This window comes from Accipiter gentilis, chromosome 9 (genome assembly GCF_929443795.1).
Source record: "Accipiter gentilis chromosome 9, bAccGen1.1, whole genome shotgun sequence".
Classification (NCBI taxonomy): Eukaryota; Metazoa; Chordata; class Aves; order Accipitriformes; family Accipitridae; genus Astur; species Astur gentilis.
In genome coordinates this window covers 29282896-29302471 of record NC_064888.1, presented here as the reverse complement: position 1 = coordinate 29302471, position 19576 = coordinate 29282896, and the positions used below count along the sequence as shown (strand labels likewise).

At 47.1% G+C, this 19576-nt stretch overlaps 1 protein-coding gene across 1 annotated transcript; it reads left to right on the top strand.

Annotated features, from left to right (window-relative positions):
* The first annotated feature begins 1058 nt into the window (after positions 1-1058).
* Positions 1059-19101, top strand: ACTR1A (actin related protein 1A). The gene is made up of 11 exons (XM_049810655.1): positions 1059-1191; positions 7008-7072; positions 7963-8038; positions 8808-8933; positions 9728-9852; positions 10173-10389; positions 13519-13611; positions 14918-15092; positions 15979-16040; positions 16415-16455; positions 16833-19101. The coding sequence occupies exons 1-11, from the start codon at positions 1144-1146 to the stop codon at positions 16933-16935; spliced, it is 1131 nt and encodes a 376-aa protein (XP_049666612.1). The 5' UTR covers positions 1059-1143; the 3' UTR covers positions 16936-19101.
* Positions 19102-19576: the final 475 nt, after the last annotated feature.

Genomic DNA, 19576 nt, shown 5'->3' with positions numbered 1-19576 from the left:
TGTCCCGTTACTGTGATACTACTTTTTGTGACATCTACCCGAGAAGTCAATTACAGTCAACTGAAAAGGTAAATATAACAGAGTCATATATGAAATGCTATGTTGGCTTAATACATGCATCGTGAGGCTCTCCTGGCATTTACTCAGGTGATAAAATACTGGTCTTGAAATAATTTAAACCCCTCCATCCTGTCATACGCAAAACCTCCTCTTTTACACTAGGTGAATGATGAAAATCACTGAAGAGAAATATCTGAGGTGAGACTATCTGCCTGGGCTAAAGGCAGAAGTTACAGAAGAGAAGTCTCAGTGTCCACATGAAAGATGCGGGACAAGACGGGTGAGTTCTGAATCAACCTTCACATACGCTTACCAGCACTGAACTTCATTTTAACTAGTTTCAAGACCCAGTGTTGTTGCTCAGGGTTTCAAGTAAATGAATCATTTTAGTGTTGTTGTCAGTCATCAATTATTCAAAGTGCTTGTAGAACATACCGCAAGTGGAAAACAACAGGGAACAAACACATTGTTTAATGCTTGGATGCCTGTTATGTGCATTCTTTGTACCAACACTTCTTTTCTGGTTGCCATGCCTCCAAAAATGCAGAGAAACTGGGTAATACTCAGAGAGAACAGATGCGTTATGACCAGAAGGTTGTAGAGATGATTCTGTGAAACGATGGGACGGTAAAACACTTTCATTAACGATAGATGCCCTCTGCAGAAGGTGTTTTCTGTCTTCCTATTAGAAAAATGGGGGAAAGAATCTATTAAACTGGAAATAAGCCAGTTGCAATCCAGTGGGGCTTTGGTGGAAGTGCACAGTTCCCCCGGCACACGACACCCACCACCCCACTCGGGTTTCACGCCGAAAAGGCATTTTCCGGGCCGTGGGTATTTTTGCAGCGTTTCCTCTTTTTTTTTTTTTTTTTTTTTTTTTAATTCCGCACTACATCTGCCAGCATGCCCCGCTCCTGGCGCGCCTTCCCGTCAGGCGCCGCGCGGGGCCCAGACTACATTTCCCAGCAGGCCCCGCCGCCGGAGGAATACATCACCCAGGCGGCGCCGCGCCGCCCTCCCGCGCATGCGCCGCCGAGGGCTGGGCTGTTGCTCCCTGACGGGTGGCTGCGGCGGGTCCTCGCCATGGAGTCCTACGACGTGATAGCGAACCAGCCCGTCGTGATAGACAACGTGAGTGCGGGCGGCCGTGCGTCCCTGGGGCTGGGAGGGCGGGAAGGGCCCGCGGGCCACAATCCCTTTGTCATCGGGGACGGCCGCGCCCTGCCCGCCACCCCCCCGCTCCCCTCCCCCCGCCGGCCTAGCCGCCGCCTCGGGCCCTCGTACAAGCGCCGTACGCTGCGTCCTCGCGGGCCGCCGCCGGGGCGGGGCCGCCGCGGTTCGGCGCACCGCGATTGGCTGAGGTGCCTGCCGGTCACCCGCCGGAGGGCCGCTGCCCCTCGCTAGCGGGGAGCGGCCCCCGCCGCCGCCGAGGTGCTTGTTGCCTGGGAGGGGCGAGGCGACGCCATTGGCTGGGGCGGCTGCCAGTCAGCGTGGGAGCCCGCCGTTACCTGCCGAAGCGGGGCGCGTCCCGCCCCGCTGTCGCGGAGAGCACCTGTGCTCATTGGCAGCTAGAGCTGCCCGTCAGGCGGGGCTGCACCCCGGCTCTGCGGCCCCGCCTTGTCCCTCTTTGTGCCTGGGGGACAATGGCGGCTGGTGGGCCCGGCCTTGGCCAGAGTCCCAGCATGCTCTGGGGGCAGGCCTTGGCCGGACCCCCAGCATGCTCCGGGGGTGTCTGCTCTTCTCTGTTGTTCTTCTTCTTCCATGCTAGTGATGATACCCTGCAGGCAACCTCCCCATCACAGGCTGCTCCCTGACAGGCCCAGCGAAAGGGGGATGGTCACCCCCAGTACCAGCCACTTCCTCCCAGAGCATCCAGCCTAGTGTTCACAGCAAGGGAGTGCTGGCACCCAAGGCATGGATTCCCATGCTGAAGCCCACAGGAGGCAGAGCTCCTAGAGGAACTGCTCCCAGCGTGGGTTGCATCAGCTGTAATTTGACAGTGGGGTGTGGTGTCACAGATGGCTGCTCCTAGCTGATAATGTTTCTTGTTAGCTCAAAGCAGACCTTCAACCTGTGTGGGTAACTGCTCAGTTTGAGATGAATGAGAGTGACTGCATGCCTTGTTGAGATACTGCTGGGTCCAGTTCTGATTAGCCCCATCCATGCTGGCATCCCAAGAGAAAGGACCATCCAGGAAGGGGTGGGAGGGCATATCTTGGAGGGAGCCTCCTTCAGTGTGGTGAGTCACAAATTCATGCTCCTCCCTTCTGACCTCTACTGCCAGTGATTCAGATTTTGTTGCTTTGAAGGGTCAGTGTTGTACTGTCTTTTTTCTCCATAATCTTAATTTCTGCTGAATCTTTTTGCCATATGACATGTGGACTTGCTAGCTTAGCGCTTCTCAAAGTATTGCTTTTTTTCCCATAGCTGAATGATTGTAGGTCTTCTCAGATCAAGCCAATTATTCTTCTGACCTCTTCTTTATTATTGATCCCAATTTCCTCCCTACAATTTGAGCTCTCTGATACACTTTTGGTTTTGTGTCTTCCCCTGGAATCACAGCAGAGAGATTTAGGTTAGACATTGAAGGAGAATATCTAATGGAAATGAAGATTGAACAGTAGAATTGACTTTGTAGAGAAAAACATGTTATTCTCCTTATTGAAGACATGAAAGAATAAGTTAGGTTGATTGTTCTTAGAAATGACTGGAGTAGCACTGACCCTGCTGTGGTGTCGAGTGATTAGCTAACCATTAAAGTTATTCCCAGGCACTCTGGTACTGTGAGGATGGGTTTGTTGTGCTATAGTCATATAATAGCAGCTTATATCTCATTTCAGCATGTCCTTTTGTTATTTAGTGCTATGATTGCTGCCTCTGCTTCAGACCTGAAGAAGGGCTCATCCGCCAGCAACTGACTCTTGTTTCTTTTCTCATTTTATCAGCTGGTCTTATAAAAGCTAATTCTTCTTGCCTCTCTTATAAATGAGTTTCCCCCCCCACCCCTCCCTTCCCCTCCCTGTACAAGAAGTAGAATGAAGCAGTTGTTGTGACATCTGCCTTTAACGCTGGCAGGCTGTCAGCCAAGGAACCTTGTGGTGACACTGCATTTTTGGTACTCTTCTGAGTTCAGGCAGGACGGGAAGTGGAGCCGCACAGAGCAAGTACTGCTGTTCCTGCAGCTTCATTACTGCTTTTCCTCAGAGAGCTGCAGGCACCTTTTCAAGGCTGAGTGTTATCCCGTCTCATGTATGCGTGTGTGGGGGAAGGTGGGGAGGGGGAAATGAGATAATGAGCTAGTGAACAAGCCAGACTACGCCCCCCGTCCCAGTCCCAGCCCTGCTCTGATATCTCAGTGTGTTCCAAAAGGACATTAAGGTATGTAGCTAAAAACTCAACAAGGAGGTGTTTTTCTCTTACCAAACAGCATGCTCAGCTGCATGTTTTCAGCAGGGAGAGTTTTGTAATATACAGTGAGAGGTTGGAGCTGTACCTCAGCACAACCTTAATATTCTTTATTGTTTAGTAAGTAATTTTTAAGAGTTACGTTCCCATCTTGCGCTCCAACAAGCCCTCCCAGAAATAAATGGTCTGGGAGCCCCAATGAACATAATACACATGCAGATAGACAGCATGGTTCAGCTGTGGCCTAAGCAAGCATTCCTTGATGTCCATGGAATTGTCTCTGTTTACATAAAAGAGGATAAAACTTGGATTTGTAGTCTAGTGGTGGCATTTAAACAGCTGAACTGTCAGTAAGGGCCGTTGTGTCTTTGTTTTTTTCTGGAACTTATAAAATGTGTATCAAATAAAATAGTTTTACAATATGAAATGTGCACTCCCCATAAAAAGTGCTACACAGCAGATTGACTCTTGGTGATTTCCATTTAAATTTGAGTCCTAAACGCATCAAGATGAATGAAACAATAACTGACTAGCTACAGAGCTAGCGGGAGAAGCATGTTCAGTTACTTCAAGGTACTCATGAGAATTTTCCATGAGATTATCTTTCTTGACCTATACATTTGACATGTACTTTTTCTTTCTTCTTTTATTCTTTTGCTCAGATTAAAAAACAAACCAACCAAACAAAACAGGATGAAAGCCCAGCCAGGATAGTTACTGGTGGAAGGGTGTTAATTTTAAAATTTGTTTAAGTTCTAATAAATCAGTTTGTAGCAGAAGGGAGGATGCATGTTTTTTTGCTTATCTGAAACAAAGATGAAAAACAGGTCTTTACTTTAAACCTTCTGAATCAGCCAGGGTTATTTCAAAATTTAAACCTTTTCCTCTGATTGTACAGGAATCTCAAACTGGTCGAAAATAAAGAGATTGACTCTGTGCACACGTATCTTCAAAGAAGTAAAATGTTTTCAAGAAAAATTGAATAGGTCAGAAAGTGCTGTCAGGTGTTTGTAGTGTGGACATAGCAAACAGCTGTGCTTGGTTTAGTCCCAGGCACTTGGAAGCACAACTGTATTGAAGTCCCATCCTACTGGCGCATTCAAAACAGTCATTCGTCTTTGACTCCAGCTAGGAGTTCTGAACTACCAACACATTCAGTTAACTTTGAACTTCAAGATGTAAATCTTAAAATGCATAAATTGCTGGGAATGTCACCAGGACACACTGGGTAATTTTTGGCCTGGCATAAGGAAGTTTCGATCTCCCTATTAAAATAGGAGCATCATTGTTCTCCTGAAGCCACTTCCCAGCAGTGGACTGTGCTGGCAGCAAGATCAGTCATTATCTTGAATAATATATTCAATAAGCACAATATTCTGATGTGGTTATGTTACCGTGTTTGATTCAACTTTTTTGCTACGAGGCTTGACAAAGGATGGTGTTATTTCCCAGGTATAGAGTTGTTTATAAGGTATGATAAGGAAAATCAGAATAGTGGTTTTGTTTTATTTGTTGCTTCACTTTGAAGTGAACAGCCAGAAGAGAGTCTATCTAAAGGGAAGTCTTTTTAACACTTCACAGGCCACTTTGTCACACTGGTACATGTTAGGGCAGACTTTGGGATGCAACTGGAGCTAAGTCCCTCTTGCCCAGAGGGAGTAGTCCTGCCCAGGTGCCAGCTTGGGTGTGCTCCTTGAGCCAGCCTGGCTGCAGACATTTGTCAGGAGGCAAGGATTCGAGCGATCTATCTTTTATATCTTTTATAACTAGTTAGGTCTGGTTTGCAGAGTGTTCCTGATACTCCTCCCTTACAGATGCATCCTGGCAAATCTGACTGTAGGTTTTAAGGCAGGAGTGCCCCCGCCCTGGTGGCAGAGCACACATGCTCTGTGCAAAGCCCAGCACCTTGGCTGAAACTGCTGATGAAAGTAGTTTGGGAATAAGGCGCTGGACTGACTGTGAACTGGCGAGGCTGGGGCTGCCCTGCATTCCTTTCTGCTGAGCCTGCTCTGGCTGGTAACCTCTGGCACTGGGAACTGGGCAGGCAGCTGGGACGGCAGCATCAGAAACCGCTGCAGCCAGAGCTTGTCTGGCAGAGCCCTGAGCAACTCGTTTGGCCTCAGTCTTCAAGTGAAAGCAGTGATGCTGACTGATGCAGAAGTGGTGGAAAGGGGAAAGCAGTGGAGGAGCTGCATTGCTACTTGTTTTAAAATGCTCTGGGGCAGCCACAATGTCTTTTTGACCTCAAAAACAGAGCAGTCCTGCTGCAGAGCCCTTGAGAGTGAACAGGCACTTCACAGGTCACAGGTTTCAGTGCAAACTCACATGCTTTGCTCCAAGTACAGGGTAGAGCCAAACTGCTCCTCTTTCTGCAGAAAAGCTTGCTCTCGTGGTAGTCTGGGATTACCAGTGAAACGGCTTATATGAGGAGAGCTATGAAAGTCCGCTCCTTAGCAAAACTTGGGTGTTCCTGCAAACTGCTCATTGTTTCAAGATGTCATTCCCTTGTGCAAGGAGAGGAAATGGAGGAGGGGAAGAAGTCAGCACAGATCCAAGTTTATGATGGGGTTCCCAGGATGCTTCCGGATGATACCGATGGGGACGAGAGCTGTGGGGCCAGATGCCCGGCACTGACTCCCTGCCAGGGCCTCCCTGCGGCTGGTTTTACCCGCTCTGGGTTTGCTGCTTGTGCTGTTTTGAATGTTGCAGAAGGCTTTTTTGGATTTCTGCCTTTCTGACTGCCATACCTAATCTTTTCTTCCTTGTCCCTTCTAAACAAGCCCTATCCTGTCAGCTGCTCTTCCTGCCTCCAGCCCTTCCCCTTGCAGTGTGACTGGCATCTTTGTTCTTTCCAGACCCCAGTCTGGGTTCATTTCCAGTGTCTTTTCTGACCACGTTTCTGCAACCTGCCTCCTTAGCATTGGCTAGTTTATCCACCACGTGATCTTTTCCCTAGTCTCTGCTCCAACCTGTTTCACACAGTCTTTCCTACTTCCTTTTCTGACTTTATCCACCCTCCCTCCATCCTTTCCAAATCTTCTTCCGAGATGTCCAAGATGCCTACAGCCTTCATCCTCCCCCTTTTAGCAGTGGGCTCTGAAGCTGGCAGGGTTCGGTTGCTCTTGCTTGGCTTTCTGGAGTGCTGTCCTTCACCCAGAGAGTATTTAAGATCAACAGAAAACTGCAGACCTTGGATTTAGCCTCCTGCACCCCTAGCAGTAGCACTGGGTAGAAAAATTCTTCTCTGTACAAGAGCAGCATTTGGGTGTGTACATGGAGCAGTACCGGGACGCTCCTGGGTGTTTGTGCCCTGTGTGATGTGTTGCTGCTAGGCGGGTGCCAGTTACTCCCCTCTAGTGGCCAAGCTGGCCTGCTGGCACCTTCCCATCCCCAACCCCGCCTGGCAAATCAATCCCCGGGGAGCTTTATTCCTAGTAAAAAGAGGAGGATCTGGCAGTGCTGATGTACTTTGCTACTCCTTTACAACTTGTGAAGATGCCTGAATGAATGATAAGCTCATGTCTTCATCTTTGCTCCCACAGGGCTCAGGTGTGATTAAAGCAGGTTTTGCAGGCGATCAAATACCGAAATACTGCTTTCCAAACTAGTAAGTATTCTACTGGTCTTGGTAAGTTCTTAGTACCATGTAACAATTCTTTGATACATAGAGGGGAAGAATGGTCCAATTTTGTAACTGGAGAAATTAGTTATTCTTCTGCCTGCTGCACAGAAGTATCAGGGAGGGGAGATCTCTGCTATTAAGTACTTTGAGATTTTGGGAGGGGGGTGATGCACCATAAAAGGTGACGTATCACTTTGTCAGGCTCAACACACAACCAAAGCTGTAGTATCCTTTAGTCTTGAGACACGAGGAAAAGGACAAGGAAAAAGACAAAGATGGGCCGAGAAGTGTGAAGACCTCTGTATTTCTTTGATGTGTGGTCTGATGTCTTGATTCCTGCCAAACTTCCTTGGAGGTTTTCTGAGAGTTTTACTGGAAGGAGGTCTGCTGGATCAGGAACTCTGAATATGGCTTTTATTTTCAATGGGGTGGGCTTTTAATGGGTATATTTGTGTTCTGAGCAATGTGTTCTGTATGGTGAGGTGGGTTATGGGACTATAAACGTCTAATCTGAGAAGCTACCTGAGGTCAGGCAACACCATGTGGATCTATCAGCTCAGACCGTTGCTTAGTCTAGCCATGTTCACCCCAGGCACTGTTGGAACAAGTAAGTCTGAATCATCTGAGAAAGCGTGGCCAGACTCAGCTGGCTTATATCCCGCCACTTCAGAACTGTCTACAATCTGTTCCCTTCACCTCTTATTCTGAGATTAGCTCAGAGCAAACCTGGGTCTGTCTGCACCTGGTAGTGCCCCCAGACCTGTCCATTGCTTTAGAAAGTACTGGTTAGGACAGAGAGGAACACAAAGTAGTTAATCCTTGGGTGCATCTGAGCTCTCTCTCTAGAAGCACTTATACTCTTGCCTCTGTTCTAGTGTGGGCAGACCAAAGCACATTCGTGTTATGGCTGGTGCTTTAGAAGGGGACATTTTCATTGGTCCAAAGGCAGAGGTAAGAAAACCTGTATACTGCACTTCTCCATATTTCTCAGTAACCTGCTGTAAGGAGGGGCTGTAGCAGTTATGCTTAAAAGGGCTGTGGTTCCTTGGCATCAGCATATAGATCTGAAGAGCAGAATAGGTTGTCACTTTTAAGTGTGTCCAAGGTGGAGTGGGAAGCTCCATTAAATTCTTGTGCCAACCTTCTGACCACAGACCTTTTTTTCCACATCCTTCTATATCTCTCCTTTTTTTCTAGGCTACTTATAGGTCTGTATGGTTAAATCCCCATCGTTTTGACTGGGAACTTCAGAAATGGACCCTACTTGCCTTTTATCTCCCTGATGTGGGCAAGAAGCTTGCTTTCCACAGTCCCGCTTTTGTCAGCATGTAGTTGTATGGTCTCACATTTCTTGTGAGCCCTCTGAACTATGTTCCCCAATGCCACCCTGTTATGTTTTGTATCATGACTGAGCTGGTAGAACAAAGATACCATTTGATAGGTGTCTGTATGTTGGCTTGAAAAGTCTTAGGATGGAATGTGCTCTGCAACTGCCAGCCTTTCCTGCTTGGTATAAAAAGGCCTTGTTTAATCTTGTGAATACTTCTCTGGCAGAGTTGTTTGTGATTAATGTTCAGTTTTTGCCCTACATGCTAGAGATAAGTTGTCTTTTAGTGGCATTAAAAAAAGTGAGTCTGACATTAAATCATAGTCATCGTGCTCAGAAATGTGATTGTTTGAGTCTGACAGGTATGCTCTATTGTCCTTTCTGTTTGCTCAGGAGCACAGAGGTCTCCTCTCGATCCGATACCCGATGGAGCATGGCATAGTGAAGGATTGGAATGACATGGAGCGCATTTGGCAGTATGTGTATTCAAAAGACCAGCTTCAGACATTCTCAGAGGAGGTGAGATACCTCATTACGTAATGGCACAGGCATCGTTCAGTATGTATGTAACACCAGGAGCTTTGGAACTCCAGGAAAGATTTGGGACTTTTCCTTTGCTCTTCTTTCTAAACGTGTCTGTTGTTAAATTAGATTCTTTTACCTCTCAGGAGGTATTGCACAAGAAGTGTCCAAGCAGAATTCTTCCCCAGATCTAATGTTCTGGCCTGACTGAAAATCTGACTTTCAGCATTTGTTATTCACACTCTCTCTAATGATCCTGCTCTAGGCCAAGTGCTTCTAACTTTTCCTGTTCTGCCTGCACATCAGGCATATCCACTCAGCAGTGACGTGATTTGAAGTAAGGAAGGAGAAAACCACAATCCTGTGGTCTGGAATGAGCTGACCAAAAAATTATTAAATGATGGAGAGCAATAGGTTGTATAAGTGGAGTAGGAATATTTCTGCCTGCGTGTGCTAAGACTGTATGCCTTCACCCTTTCTTAGAGTCTGTGTATTTTGGCTAATCTGACTGACCTTTGGCACTGAGAGTCATCTTGTTCATCCTTCGTGGGGCAGGGTTGCTCACAGAGTAGACTTCCTAACACTTCATAACTACACCAGAACCCTGCTGGTCTTCCAACTTAATAGAGGGTATTCACAGTCTAATACAGCTTAGTAGCTGAAATTATTTCCTTCTACATGTCCCTTTGCATTAGTGGTTCCTAAAGTGAATAAATAAGCAGAAATTTTCAGGAACACACGTCTAGCTGCCTCCTGGTTATTGCAGCACAGCTCCTTCTTTTCTCTACCAGCATCCTGTGCTGCTGACAGAAGCACCCCTAAACCCACGCAAGAACAGAGAGCGTGCTGCTGAGGTGTTTTTTGAGACCTTCAATGTGCCAGCACTATTCATCTCCATGCAAGCTGTGCTTAGCCTGTAAGTGTCTTTTGTCTTTGATTTGTGCTTGTGAAATGTTGTCATGAAATCCATTTTTTCACAAACCAAAACAAAACCTGTAGAAGACCACACTGATGTCTGACTTACCCCTTTTCAAGCAAGAACTGAAATTCAATTTTAATTTCTGTAGTAAAGAATTTACAGGAATTTGCTGAACTATGATGAGAACTAGGTTTTGGGGTTTTTTTTAGCCCCTGTTCATGGGAAATCTCTGCTCCCTGAGTTGAGCCTGGATGTGCTGCATGCTTGGGATCACTTTGAATTCCTTATTCTGACTTGATTGTTTGCCCCTTCACTAGCTACGCAACTGGGAGGACTACAGGAGTGGTGCTGGACTCTGGGGATGGCGTTACCCATGCAGTTCCCATCTATGAAGGCTTTGCCATGCCCCACTCCATCATGCGGATTGACATTGCTGGCCGTGATGTCTCACGCTACCTGCGTCTCTATCTCCGGAAGGAAGGCTATGACTTCCACACAACCTCCGAATTTGAGATTGTCAAGACCATCAAGGAGGTGACGCACTGTCTGTTTCTGTGTTTATCCAAGAAGGGATTCCTGCCCAAGGAAAGTTGTGACTCGTGGAATGAATCCAGTGGAAAGTGCTAGCCAATCTAGCTCCACAGCTCATTCCTTTATCTACCCAAGGGAGACTAGGGCCGCTAAGATGATGAAGGACTGGAGCACCTCTCATGAGGAAAGGCTGAGAGAGCTGGGACTGTTGAGCCATGCGAAGAGTAGGTTGGGGAGGTTCTCATCAATGTATATAAATGTCTGAAGGGAGGATGCAAAGAAAACAGAGCCAGGTTCATTTCAGTGATGTCCAGTGACACGACAAGATGCACAAACTGAAGCACAGGAGGTTCTGTCTGAACATAAACTTTTTACTGTGAGGGTGATGAAGCACTGGCACAGGTTGTCCAGAGAGTTGTGGAGTCTCCCTCCTAGATGATATTCAAAAGGCATCTGGACATGGTCCTGGGCAACCTGTTCTAAGTGACCCAGCTTGAATGGGGGGCAGGACAAGATGACCTCCAGAGGTCACTTGCAAACTCAGCCATCCGGTATTCTGGGAGGCTTACAGTAGTCAAGATCGCATCTAATCCCTATTGAGGAGCTGTTAACATGGAGATGAAGACAGGCTGGTAGTTTAGAATCTGATTTGCATTTACCTGTGCTGCAGTTTCTCAGGATCTGATAATCTCTTTCACTAGTGTTTGTTTACCCTTCAGGGCAAGTGTCTGTAAAATCCATGGCAGGTAGGGATCACAGGTGGGATATTGCAAGTTGCTTCCATCCTTCCGTGAAAAAATTCACTGACATTTACAAAAGCTTCCCCTCTTTTATAGCGTCTGCAGTGTTCAGTGACCTTACAGCTACACAGCAGTTTGGAAAGCAGTGATTAACATCCCTAGTAAAGCAGTTACCTTGGCTTCTGTTGTGTGCCAAGAGAAGACAGAGGTGGGACAGTGAATAGTAGCTCAGAGCTGGTGACTGCTCACAGCAGCTTTGCAGCATCGCTGTGCTCACATAGACAGGTTGCTCTCTGATTTCAGCAACACTGAGTGACTCGGGGCTGCCTGTGCATCTATGCCTTCAGTACATGGGGTCAGTCCTCAGATCAGCACTGGCTGTGATTGCCGTGTGCTGATGCCTGGCAGTTGCTGCCATGCTGCAGGAGCCCATCACAAGCTATGATTGCCATAGATAACTCTGGGCTGAGCCAGCAGCCTGTGCCAGGGCTTGAGAGTGTTAAGGAGCTATTCCTGAGCCTGTGACCTACCGGCAAAGGACCATAATGGAAATAGTTTGCTTGTTCTGCATGACTGTAGTTCAGTGTGGTTGTGCTGAGGGAGCAGTGCTTGTGCTTCATGTCAGGGTACAGCTGAATGGCTTCCACCTGTCGCCCAGAGCAGGAGACTTCATAGGGTTGTAGGTTTTAACCCAGTAGCTGCTCTTTGTTTTACAAGTGCTGATTGCTGAATGAGAGAAAAAGCTGACATGCAGATACTGCAGCATCTGTAGACCAGAAGATCTAGTGATCAGAGGCTTGCTGGAGAACTCTCTTCTTCAGAAGCAGCCTGTTTTGTACCAAGCATCAGTTGCACTGCAATTGCAATGGCCTTATGGGACAAAGCCAGAGGCTTGTACTCTTCATAAATGGCCAAGGCTCCCTTTGCATCTTGGGTGATGAAACTATTAAAAAATGTTGTGCTGACCGTTAAACACAATGTCTTGCACCAGTGCAGTATCTCCTCTGGACTATACACTTAGGAAAACAAAGAGCAGGGGAAAGTGAGCCAAGTCCTGCTTTGCATAGTGACTACCCTCACCAGTGAGACTGCTGAAGAAGCAAGGAAACAACCTGATGTTCGCTCTACAACTTACACTTTTTGCTTTACTTTAAGACTAATTTTAGCTGGGGAAAGTTTTGCAGATTTATAGGATATATGTACCTGGAACTTGCGGTGAGATTTCTATTGATGTTGGTGCCATTTGTGACTTGATTTGCAAATCTGAGGGCTTGAGTGTGGCTTCTTATGTTTGCAGCTTTCTTGCGTTTGGAGAAGTTTGGATATGCAGCCTGAATGCACCATGGCAAGCACAAAGCTGAGATCCTGTACATGGGAGTTTCTCAGTCTCAAAAGCCGCTTGTGATCTGTTGGAGTCTGTCTGACTGGTTTTGGGTTTTTTTTTAATGGGAAAAATTTAGGAAAGAAATTTGGGGATGTTGAAAAGTCTAGAGAAGAAATTACCTTAGAAGGGGAACCCTTAATGCCTACTTTAGTGCAAACATTGTTCTCTGTTTCTTGGTTTACTGTGAGGGCAAACACCCTCAGGTTCCCCAGAGAGGTTTGTAGATTCTCCATCTGTGGAGGTACTCCAAACACAACTGGACATGGTGTTGAGCAGCCTGCTTTAACTGACCCTGCCTGAGCAGGGGGATTGGACTAGATGATCTCAGGAGGCCCCTTCCAACCTAAATGGTTCTGTGATTCTGTTTAGACTTTTTTTTTTTAAATCTCCAAATGATGACAACTTGAAATAGCAAAAACATGGGGTGCTGGAGCGGTTTGAAAAGTCAGAGTATTTTGTTTCCTGTAACTTAAAATATAGGTGGGCAATGGGAAGTCAGCAGCTTGGATCATGTTAAGGAATTTTTGTTGTTAGCTATTAGTTATATTTTACCCTGTTGAAATGTAATAGTGGGCTTTCTTCATGCTCCTAATCTGTTGCAAAGTTACCTGATCCTACCTTTATACAAGGTTAATGTCACTAAATGTGTTTCAGGTGTGTGTTTTACTTTGCCCTACAGTAGGTTGGAAGTGCTTACAGTATAGTTACGCCATCTGTGCTAGAGAGAGGTAACTTCTAAGCAGTGAGAGAGAGCTGGAAGGGAGAGGTGAGAACAGCTAGAGGGAGTGTGAACATCCTTGATATCTCTAATTGTCACATGGAGCAGTAGCATGAATAGGTATTTTACCTGTTGTGAACCCAAAAGGTCTTTCCCCAGCACAAAATATTGTTGAAATTGGTCTCCCCAAAGGGATACATGGGTTTTTTGCTAGTGAGAAAAGTATTTTATTAGAGGCATTTGGGTTTACCCTTCTCATCTCCCTCTCCCTGACTCTGTTTCCTCTCCAGCGTGCCTGCTACCTGTCAATAAGCGCCCAGAAGGATGAGACTCTGGAGACTGAGAAGGCTCAGTACTACCTGCCAGATGGAAGCACTATTGAGGTTTGTAAGGACCACCCTCAGAGGATTCCTGATGTGAAGCACAGGGTTTCCAGAATAGTCTTCTGCCTAGTGATGGGAAATTTAATGCAGTGTTAGGTGGGAGGAGATAATTTTAAAAGACCAGAAGTCATCCCAGGCTGTTGACTGGGCGCTAGAATTTTTTTAGGGGAAGAAAACATTATTAGAAACCTCAACTTCTGCTGGAAGTCCTGTGTAAGGATACAGCATGACCATGGGGACTCTGAGCTGTTTGAGTGCAGGCTCTGATCTGGCAAATCTTTATGTAGATCAGGAACAGAGTGTGGGTAGTTACCAGTTCACTGTAAATTCAGCAGTGGTTTTGTGTGTGGCTTTTGTCCTGCCTAGAGGTGCAGAACCAATTGCTTTGAAGAGTGAGTTGGGAATATTCCTCAGAAGACTGAGCCCATTACAGAGTGGTTAAAGAAGAGGAAATACAGGTCTTAACGGCAGTGCCAGGGGTGGATCTGCTCACTTTTCTGCCAGTGACCTGCTGTATGGGGCTGAGCAAGTTTCTTAATCTCCTTCATCTACAAAATGGAAATAGCACCTTTTCTGGGAGCAGTAGACCAAACTTTACTTGGGAGCTAGTGATGCAGCATCAATGTCCAGGAAACTTCCTGACTGTTGTGGTTTAACCCCAGCCAGTAACTAAGCACCATGCAGCTGCTCACTCACTTCCCCCCCACCTGGTGTGATGGGGGAGAGAATCGGGGAAAAAACCAAGTAAAACTCATGTGTTAAGAACAGTTTAACAGAACAGAAAGGAAGAAAATAATAAAATTACAATAATAAAAAGGATTGGAATATACAAAACAAATGATGCACAATGCAATTGCTCGCCACTCGCCAACTGATGCGCAGTTAGTTCCAAAGCAGTGATCCCCCCCAGGCCAACTCCCCCTAGTTTATATACTGGGCATGATGTCACATGGTATGGAATATCCCTTTGGCCAGTTTGTCAGCTGCCCTGGCTGTGTCCCTTCCCCACTTCTTGTGTCCCTCCAGCCTTCTTGCTGGCTGGGCATGAGAAGCTGAAAAATCCTTGACTTGGTCTAAATACTACTTAGCAACAACTGAAAACATCAGTTTGTTATCAGCATTATTCTCATACTAAATCCCAAACATAACACTATACCAGCTACTAGAAAGGGAATTAACTCTATTCCAGCTAAAAGCAGGACACTGATTCTGAAGGTTCACCTAAGAAAGGTAGGCCCAAACCGTAGATGGTGAACAGAGCCACACTGCTCTCTCTTGCCCTCTGTGCTAACTTCTCCCCTTGCAGATTGGCTCTGCCCGTTTTCGAGCCCCGGAGCTCCTGTTCCGGCCAGACCTGATAGGGGAGGAATGTGAAGGACTCCATGAAGTGCTTGTTTTTGCCATTCAAAAATCAGACATGGACCTGAGGCGAACGCTGTTCTCCAACATCGTGCTGTCTGGAGGCTCCACGCTTTTCAAAGGTTCCTGCCTCTCCTCTTTCAGTGGGCTGTGACATACCTGATCTCTTGCTTCCTTCTCATGTGAAACTGGGAAGATAACCTAGGTCACCCAACTTGTCCTGTGAGATGAGGGCTGTGGGAACTCTGCTCTCTCAGGGGGGTTACTGTCTAATTTTCTGAGTCCTAGTCATATCCTTCTGGGTATGCAAGATACCTTGTATATAATTTCCTGGGTTTGGGGGGCTTTTATATTTTTCCTCTTATCACTCTGCTTGTGTCAGGACTGAATAGCTGTGTCACTTTTGCTGCTCTAGTTCAGGGTAGTTGAGACTGGATACCTAAAAGGCTCCTGCATCTCCTGAGGTTCCTTAGGTCTTTGGTATCCGAGAGAGTCCAACAGTCCTGATGCTGCATGAAATGTCAGCTACATGTGTGCGGAAAACTTTCTACCGATCTCCTCAGGGCTCAGCTGGTCCCCATCAACTTAAAGATATCCTTTGCCAGATCCTGTCAGCCTGTTATCCACAGGTGGACATCTCTGGATAGGTACTGGTCTTCCCATTCAAACCCTGCTCCCCTGTACAAATGGGCCGGACACAGGAGGAATGCCCAGGGAAGGAGGAGGGAACTGGCCCACCTGTGGTCCTAGCTAAAAATCTCACTTGCTCATCTGAAGTTACTGCTGAGAGATAGAGCCCGTTGTGCTGGTGTTTGAAGTTTGTCTGAGGGAGACAGAATCCTGTTACCTCACTGGCTGTGTTCTGTGCCTCTCCAAATTGGTCTCTCTGTGAGATCTGGAGTGGGATATTTGAATAGGACTGCATAGGACATGTCAACATTGTTAGCAGATGGAACTTGGGATTTGACTGAGGGGCTCACACTACATGGGTTTTTTTGTCTTTTGTAGGCTTTGGTGACAGGCTGTTGAGTGAGGTGAAGAAACTAGCTCCGAAGGACGTCAAAATAAGGGTAGGAGCAGTCTCTCTTGTATTTATCACATACTACATGTGTTGTTCTGTGGCCTTTAAAGAATGATACTGAGAGTGCAGCTGCCATTTGCTTCAAACCAGAAACTACTTTCCTGAGACAGCCCAACAGTATTTTCTGTTGTGATGAAAACCTGTTTGGTTTCATCACTGAGAAGGTGGCTCCTCTGACAACATGAACCCTGTCCAGGATGCTGGACCATAGTGGCTGTTTTGTGGGGGCTGCTGGGTGTCTTTCTGGTGTGAGAGATCATACCCATGTTTGTCAGCTGTTAGCCGTAGTGAAATGGGGGCAGTGTGCCGGGACGACCAAACTGGAGCTTGGGAAGGTATTGACTGATTCTCTCTTTCTCCCAGATATCAGCTCCTCAGGAAAGATTGTATTCCACGTGGATTGGGTATGTACTGCACAGTGACACATCTTGCTGGAGGATGAGGGCTGGTGAGGTGCAGCCTGTCGGCACTCCCACTGTTGTCCTTTCTGGTGCTGCATGTCAGGGTTTCATGCAATGATTGGTGTGTTACTGGAGCAGCAATCGGCAGGTCATTTGGGAGGGGGTGGCTGGTGCCAGGGTCTGTAGTGCCAGCATGTTTGAGGCTAACAGGAGAGAAAGTGACTGTTCAGAGAGCATTTCTGTTGTAGATAACTGGGAGCCACAGCACCTTTCTTACATGAGGAAGCGTCATGCAGTAGAAACAGCTCATCTCTGCAGAGATATGATGAGAGTGCCCCCAACGTTTTCCTTTAACCCATAACATGCCTGTCTCTCCCCAGTGGCTCTATTCTGGCCTCACTGGACACCTTTAAGAAAATGTGGGTTTCGAAAAAGGAGTATGAAGAAGATGGAGCTCGTGCCATCCAGCGAAAAACCTTCTAGCCCTGGGACCTGTCCTCAGTCTCCTCCGAAGACTCACTTCAGTTCTAAACTCGCTTTTCTGAGTCCGAGTGTCTGAGAGCTGCCTGTGTGTGTGTGTGTGCGCCAGCATGCCCCGATGTCACTGAGCAAAGACAACAGCAGCAGGAGGGTTGTTTTAGTACTACTAACTTCTTATTTTTTTCTTTTATTTTTTGTTATTTGTTTTTTTTTTAAATGGAAAGGAGAAAATACCAATTTGAAATTCTCCAGAATGGCCCATTCCTTTTTCATTTCAGTCCCTTAATTTCTGTATCACAATCACATTTTTCACTGTAAAACAAGCAAGCAAAAACAAAGGGAACAGCTTATAGAAACTGCCTAGCAAGCCAGAAGGGAGCCAACCACTGCAGACTGCTCACGCAGGCTTTAGTCAGGCTGACTGCAACGCCTGGATTGTTTGGAAACACTTAGCTGAGGCCCCATAGCTACTTTCTTCTTCAGCAGTGTCTTCACCATCAGTAGGTTTTTGAAGTTGTTTTTAATACAGTTTTTGTTAAGAGAAAGCACATTCTCAACGGTTAAGCCCATTTACCCCTACTGTTTTTGGTGTGTGAGTGTGTGTATGCCTGTGTAACTTAGCCTGATGTGTGGGTCTGCACCACAGCTGGAGAAGTTGGTGATAGGACTTAGTTTGTATTGCATGGAGTAGAACAAAGCAAATCTAATCAGCTCTCATTGTACTAGGCGGTAATTCTCTCGTACCTTGTTTTAAGTACCTATTCTTCTCTGGAAGCAAGTGCCCCAGAATGGGGGTGAAGGCACTTGTGTGTTCCCCTCAACCTGCCAAGATTTACAGTGCTGAGTTCTCATGTTCTTTCTCTGTAAGAGCTGAGGCTGTTTCCCCCTTTCCTGCCATGTCGGGGCAAAGGGAGCATGTATTTGCAGCCAGGCATAATAACTCCTGTGTACTTTATCCATTCTGGGTCAAAATAATAATTGGAAAGGTGCATTGTAATGTAAGAATTGTTTTATTTATTGAAATGTCTGAGGATATCTCAAATACTGACCACAGCACCTGGGAATTATGCTTTGGGTCTTCTTTGAACACCTGTTACCCAGCTGTCCATTGTTTGATGTTAACACTGTTTACAGCACACATGCTTAGCAGAATAGCCGGCCAGCCCTGCAACACCACCCAGTAACTGCTCTAGAGGGAGTCTTGCTGTTCTCTATCAATACACTACACGAGAGGACAATAAACTGTACCAGGACGTTGGTGTGAGCAGCAGGTCTGTGAGCAGGAAGCTGTCGTGAGGGCTGTGTTCTGCTGTGCTGCATATGCCTTTCTGCTTGCCCAGTGGCTGCTTTGCTTATACTGCTTTTACAGCCGTGGGCAGGCCTACAGCTCCACTTGTGTTGGGGAGTGCCACCGTTTCCTCTTTAGGTTTTTGTTATGCATTATTTGGTGCTCTTTTTTTCTCCCCATTGTTGAGTTTCTGCAGTACCTGGCAGTAACAGTGGAGCTGGAGTTGCTCGGTGGCAGTTCCTCCCCCTTCCCCTCCTATCTGGTCATTGCTGCACATCACCTTAGGGTCACTCTCAAGCACAGAGGTGGGGTGAGAGCTGGAGGGCTGCTGCAGAGGCGTGGTGAAAGCTGGTGCATTGCCCCAGCTGAGATGAATGTAAACAGCAGCGTGTTGCCCCTGTGGGAATCACGTTCTGCAGGCTTGCTGCTGGGGGCTCTGAGGGGCTATAGGCAGGCATGGTAGTCTCTTCCCAGCTGAGGCCAGGCTGCATGTTCACCTACCCCCCACCGGAGCAGAGTTGTTTTTTTTTTAAGCAAGAGCCTATCAGGTAGAAAAGAGCCATCAATGCTCAGCCACCTTCTGCTGGAAAATCAGTTGCATTCTTGGTGGTTTACTGCAGCGTGCAGTGGGGAAGCAGCAAACCCCTCTTGATTCAGCTATCACATGCCCCCTAGACAGTGCCAGTGATCTCTTCCTCCCCCTCCCAGCCCATCTGCTGCCCTTGCAGAAGCAGCAGTGCTCCATTTTGTAACCTGCAGTGACCAGACAGAAAGGTGCCATCTAGCATTCATATGATCTGCCTGACTGTTCCCTCACACACTGTCCAAACCATGTTGCCTGGTAGTGCTCAGCATACTTAAATAAAGTCATTCATATACAACCCTCAAGCCTCCCAGCCTCATCTTCCCCCATTTGCATTTTTAAGGAGGTAACTCGTGTTCTTCTCTTGCCTGTGCAGAATTGTTGCTGACCAGCCTGCAAGGAGACACCATCCCTGGTCCAAGATTGTGTCCCTGGCCTGGCTTCTGAGGTGAGGGAGGAGAATCCTGTGCACTGGTCTGTACTTGCTGGTGTCCAAAGCTGCTCCTCTCCTCAGTAACCATTGCATACTGTTTCTCACTGCAGCCAGGTCGAGGGCAGCGGAAGTGTGGAGAAGCTGCAAGCGAGGGCTGGTGCAGGCAGCCCTGGCTGAGTGAGGGTGAGGGGGGCCATGCCGTTGTCATTGCGAGAAGAGCTGGTGCCAGCCCAGGCGCTTGCTGAGAACCAGCATAGCAAGCTTTGCTCCCAGGGCAGGCCTGGGGACATGGGAAGGTGGTGCCATGCCCAGGCCTGCAGCTGCCCCCAGAAGCTGCTAG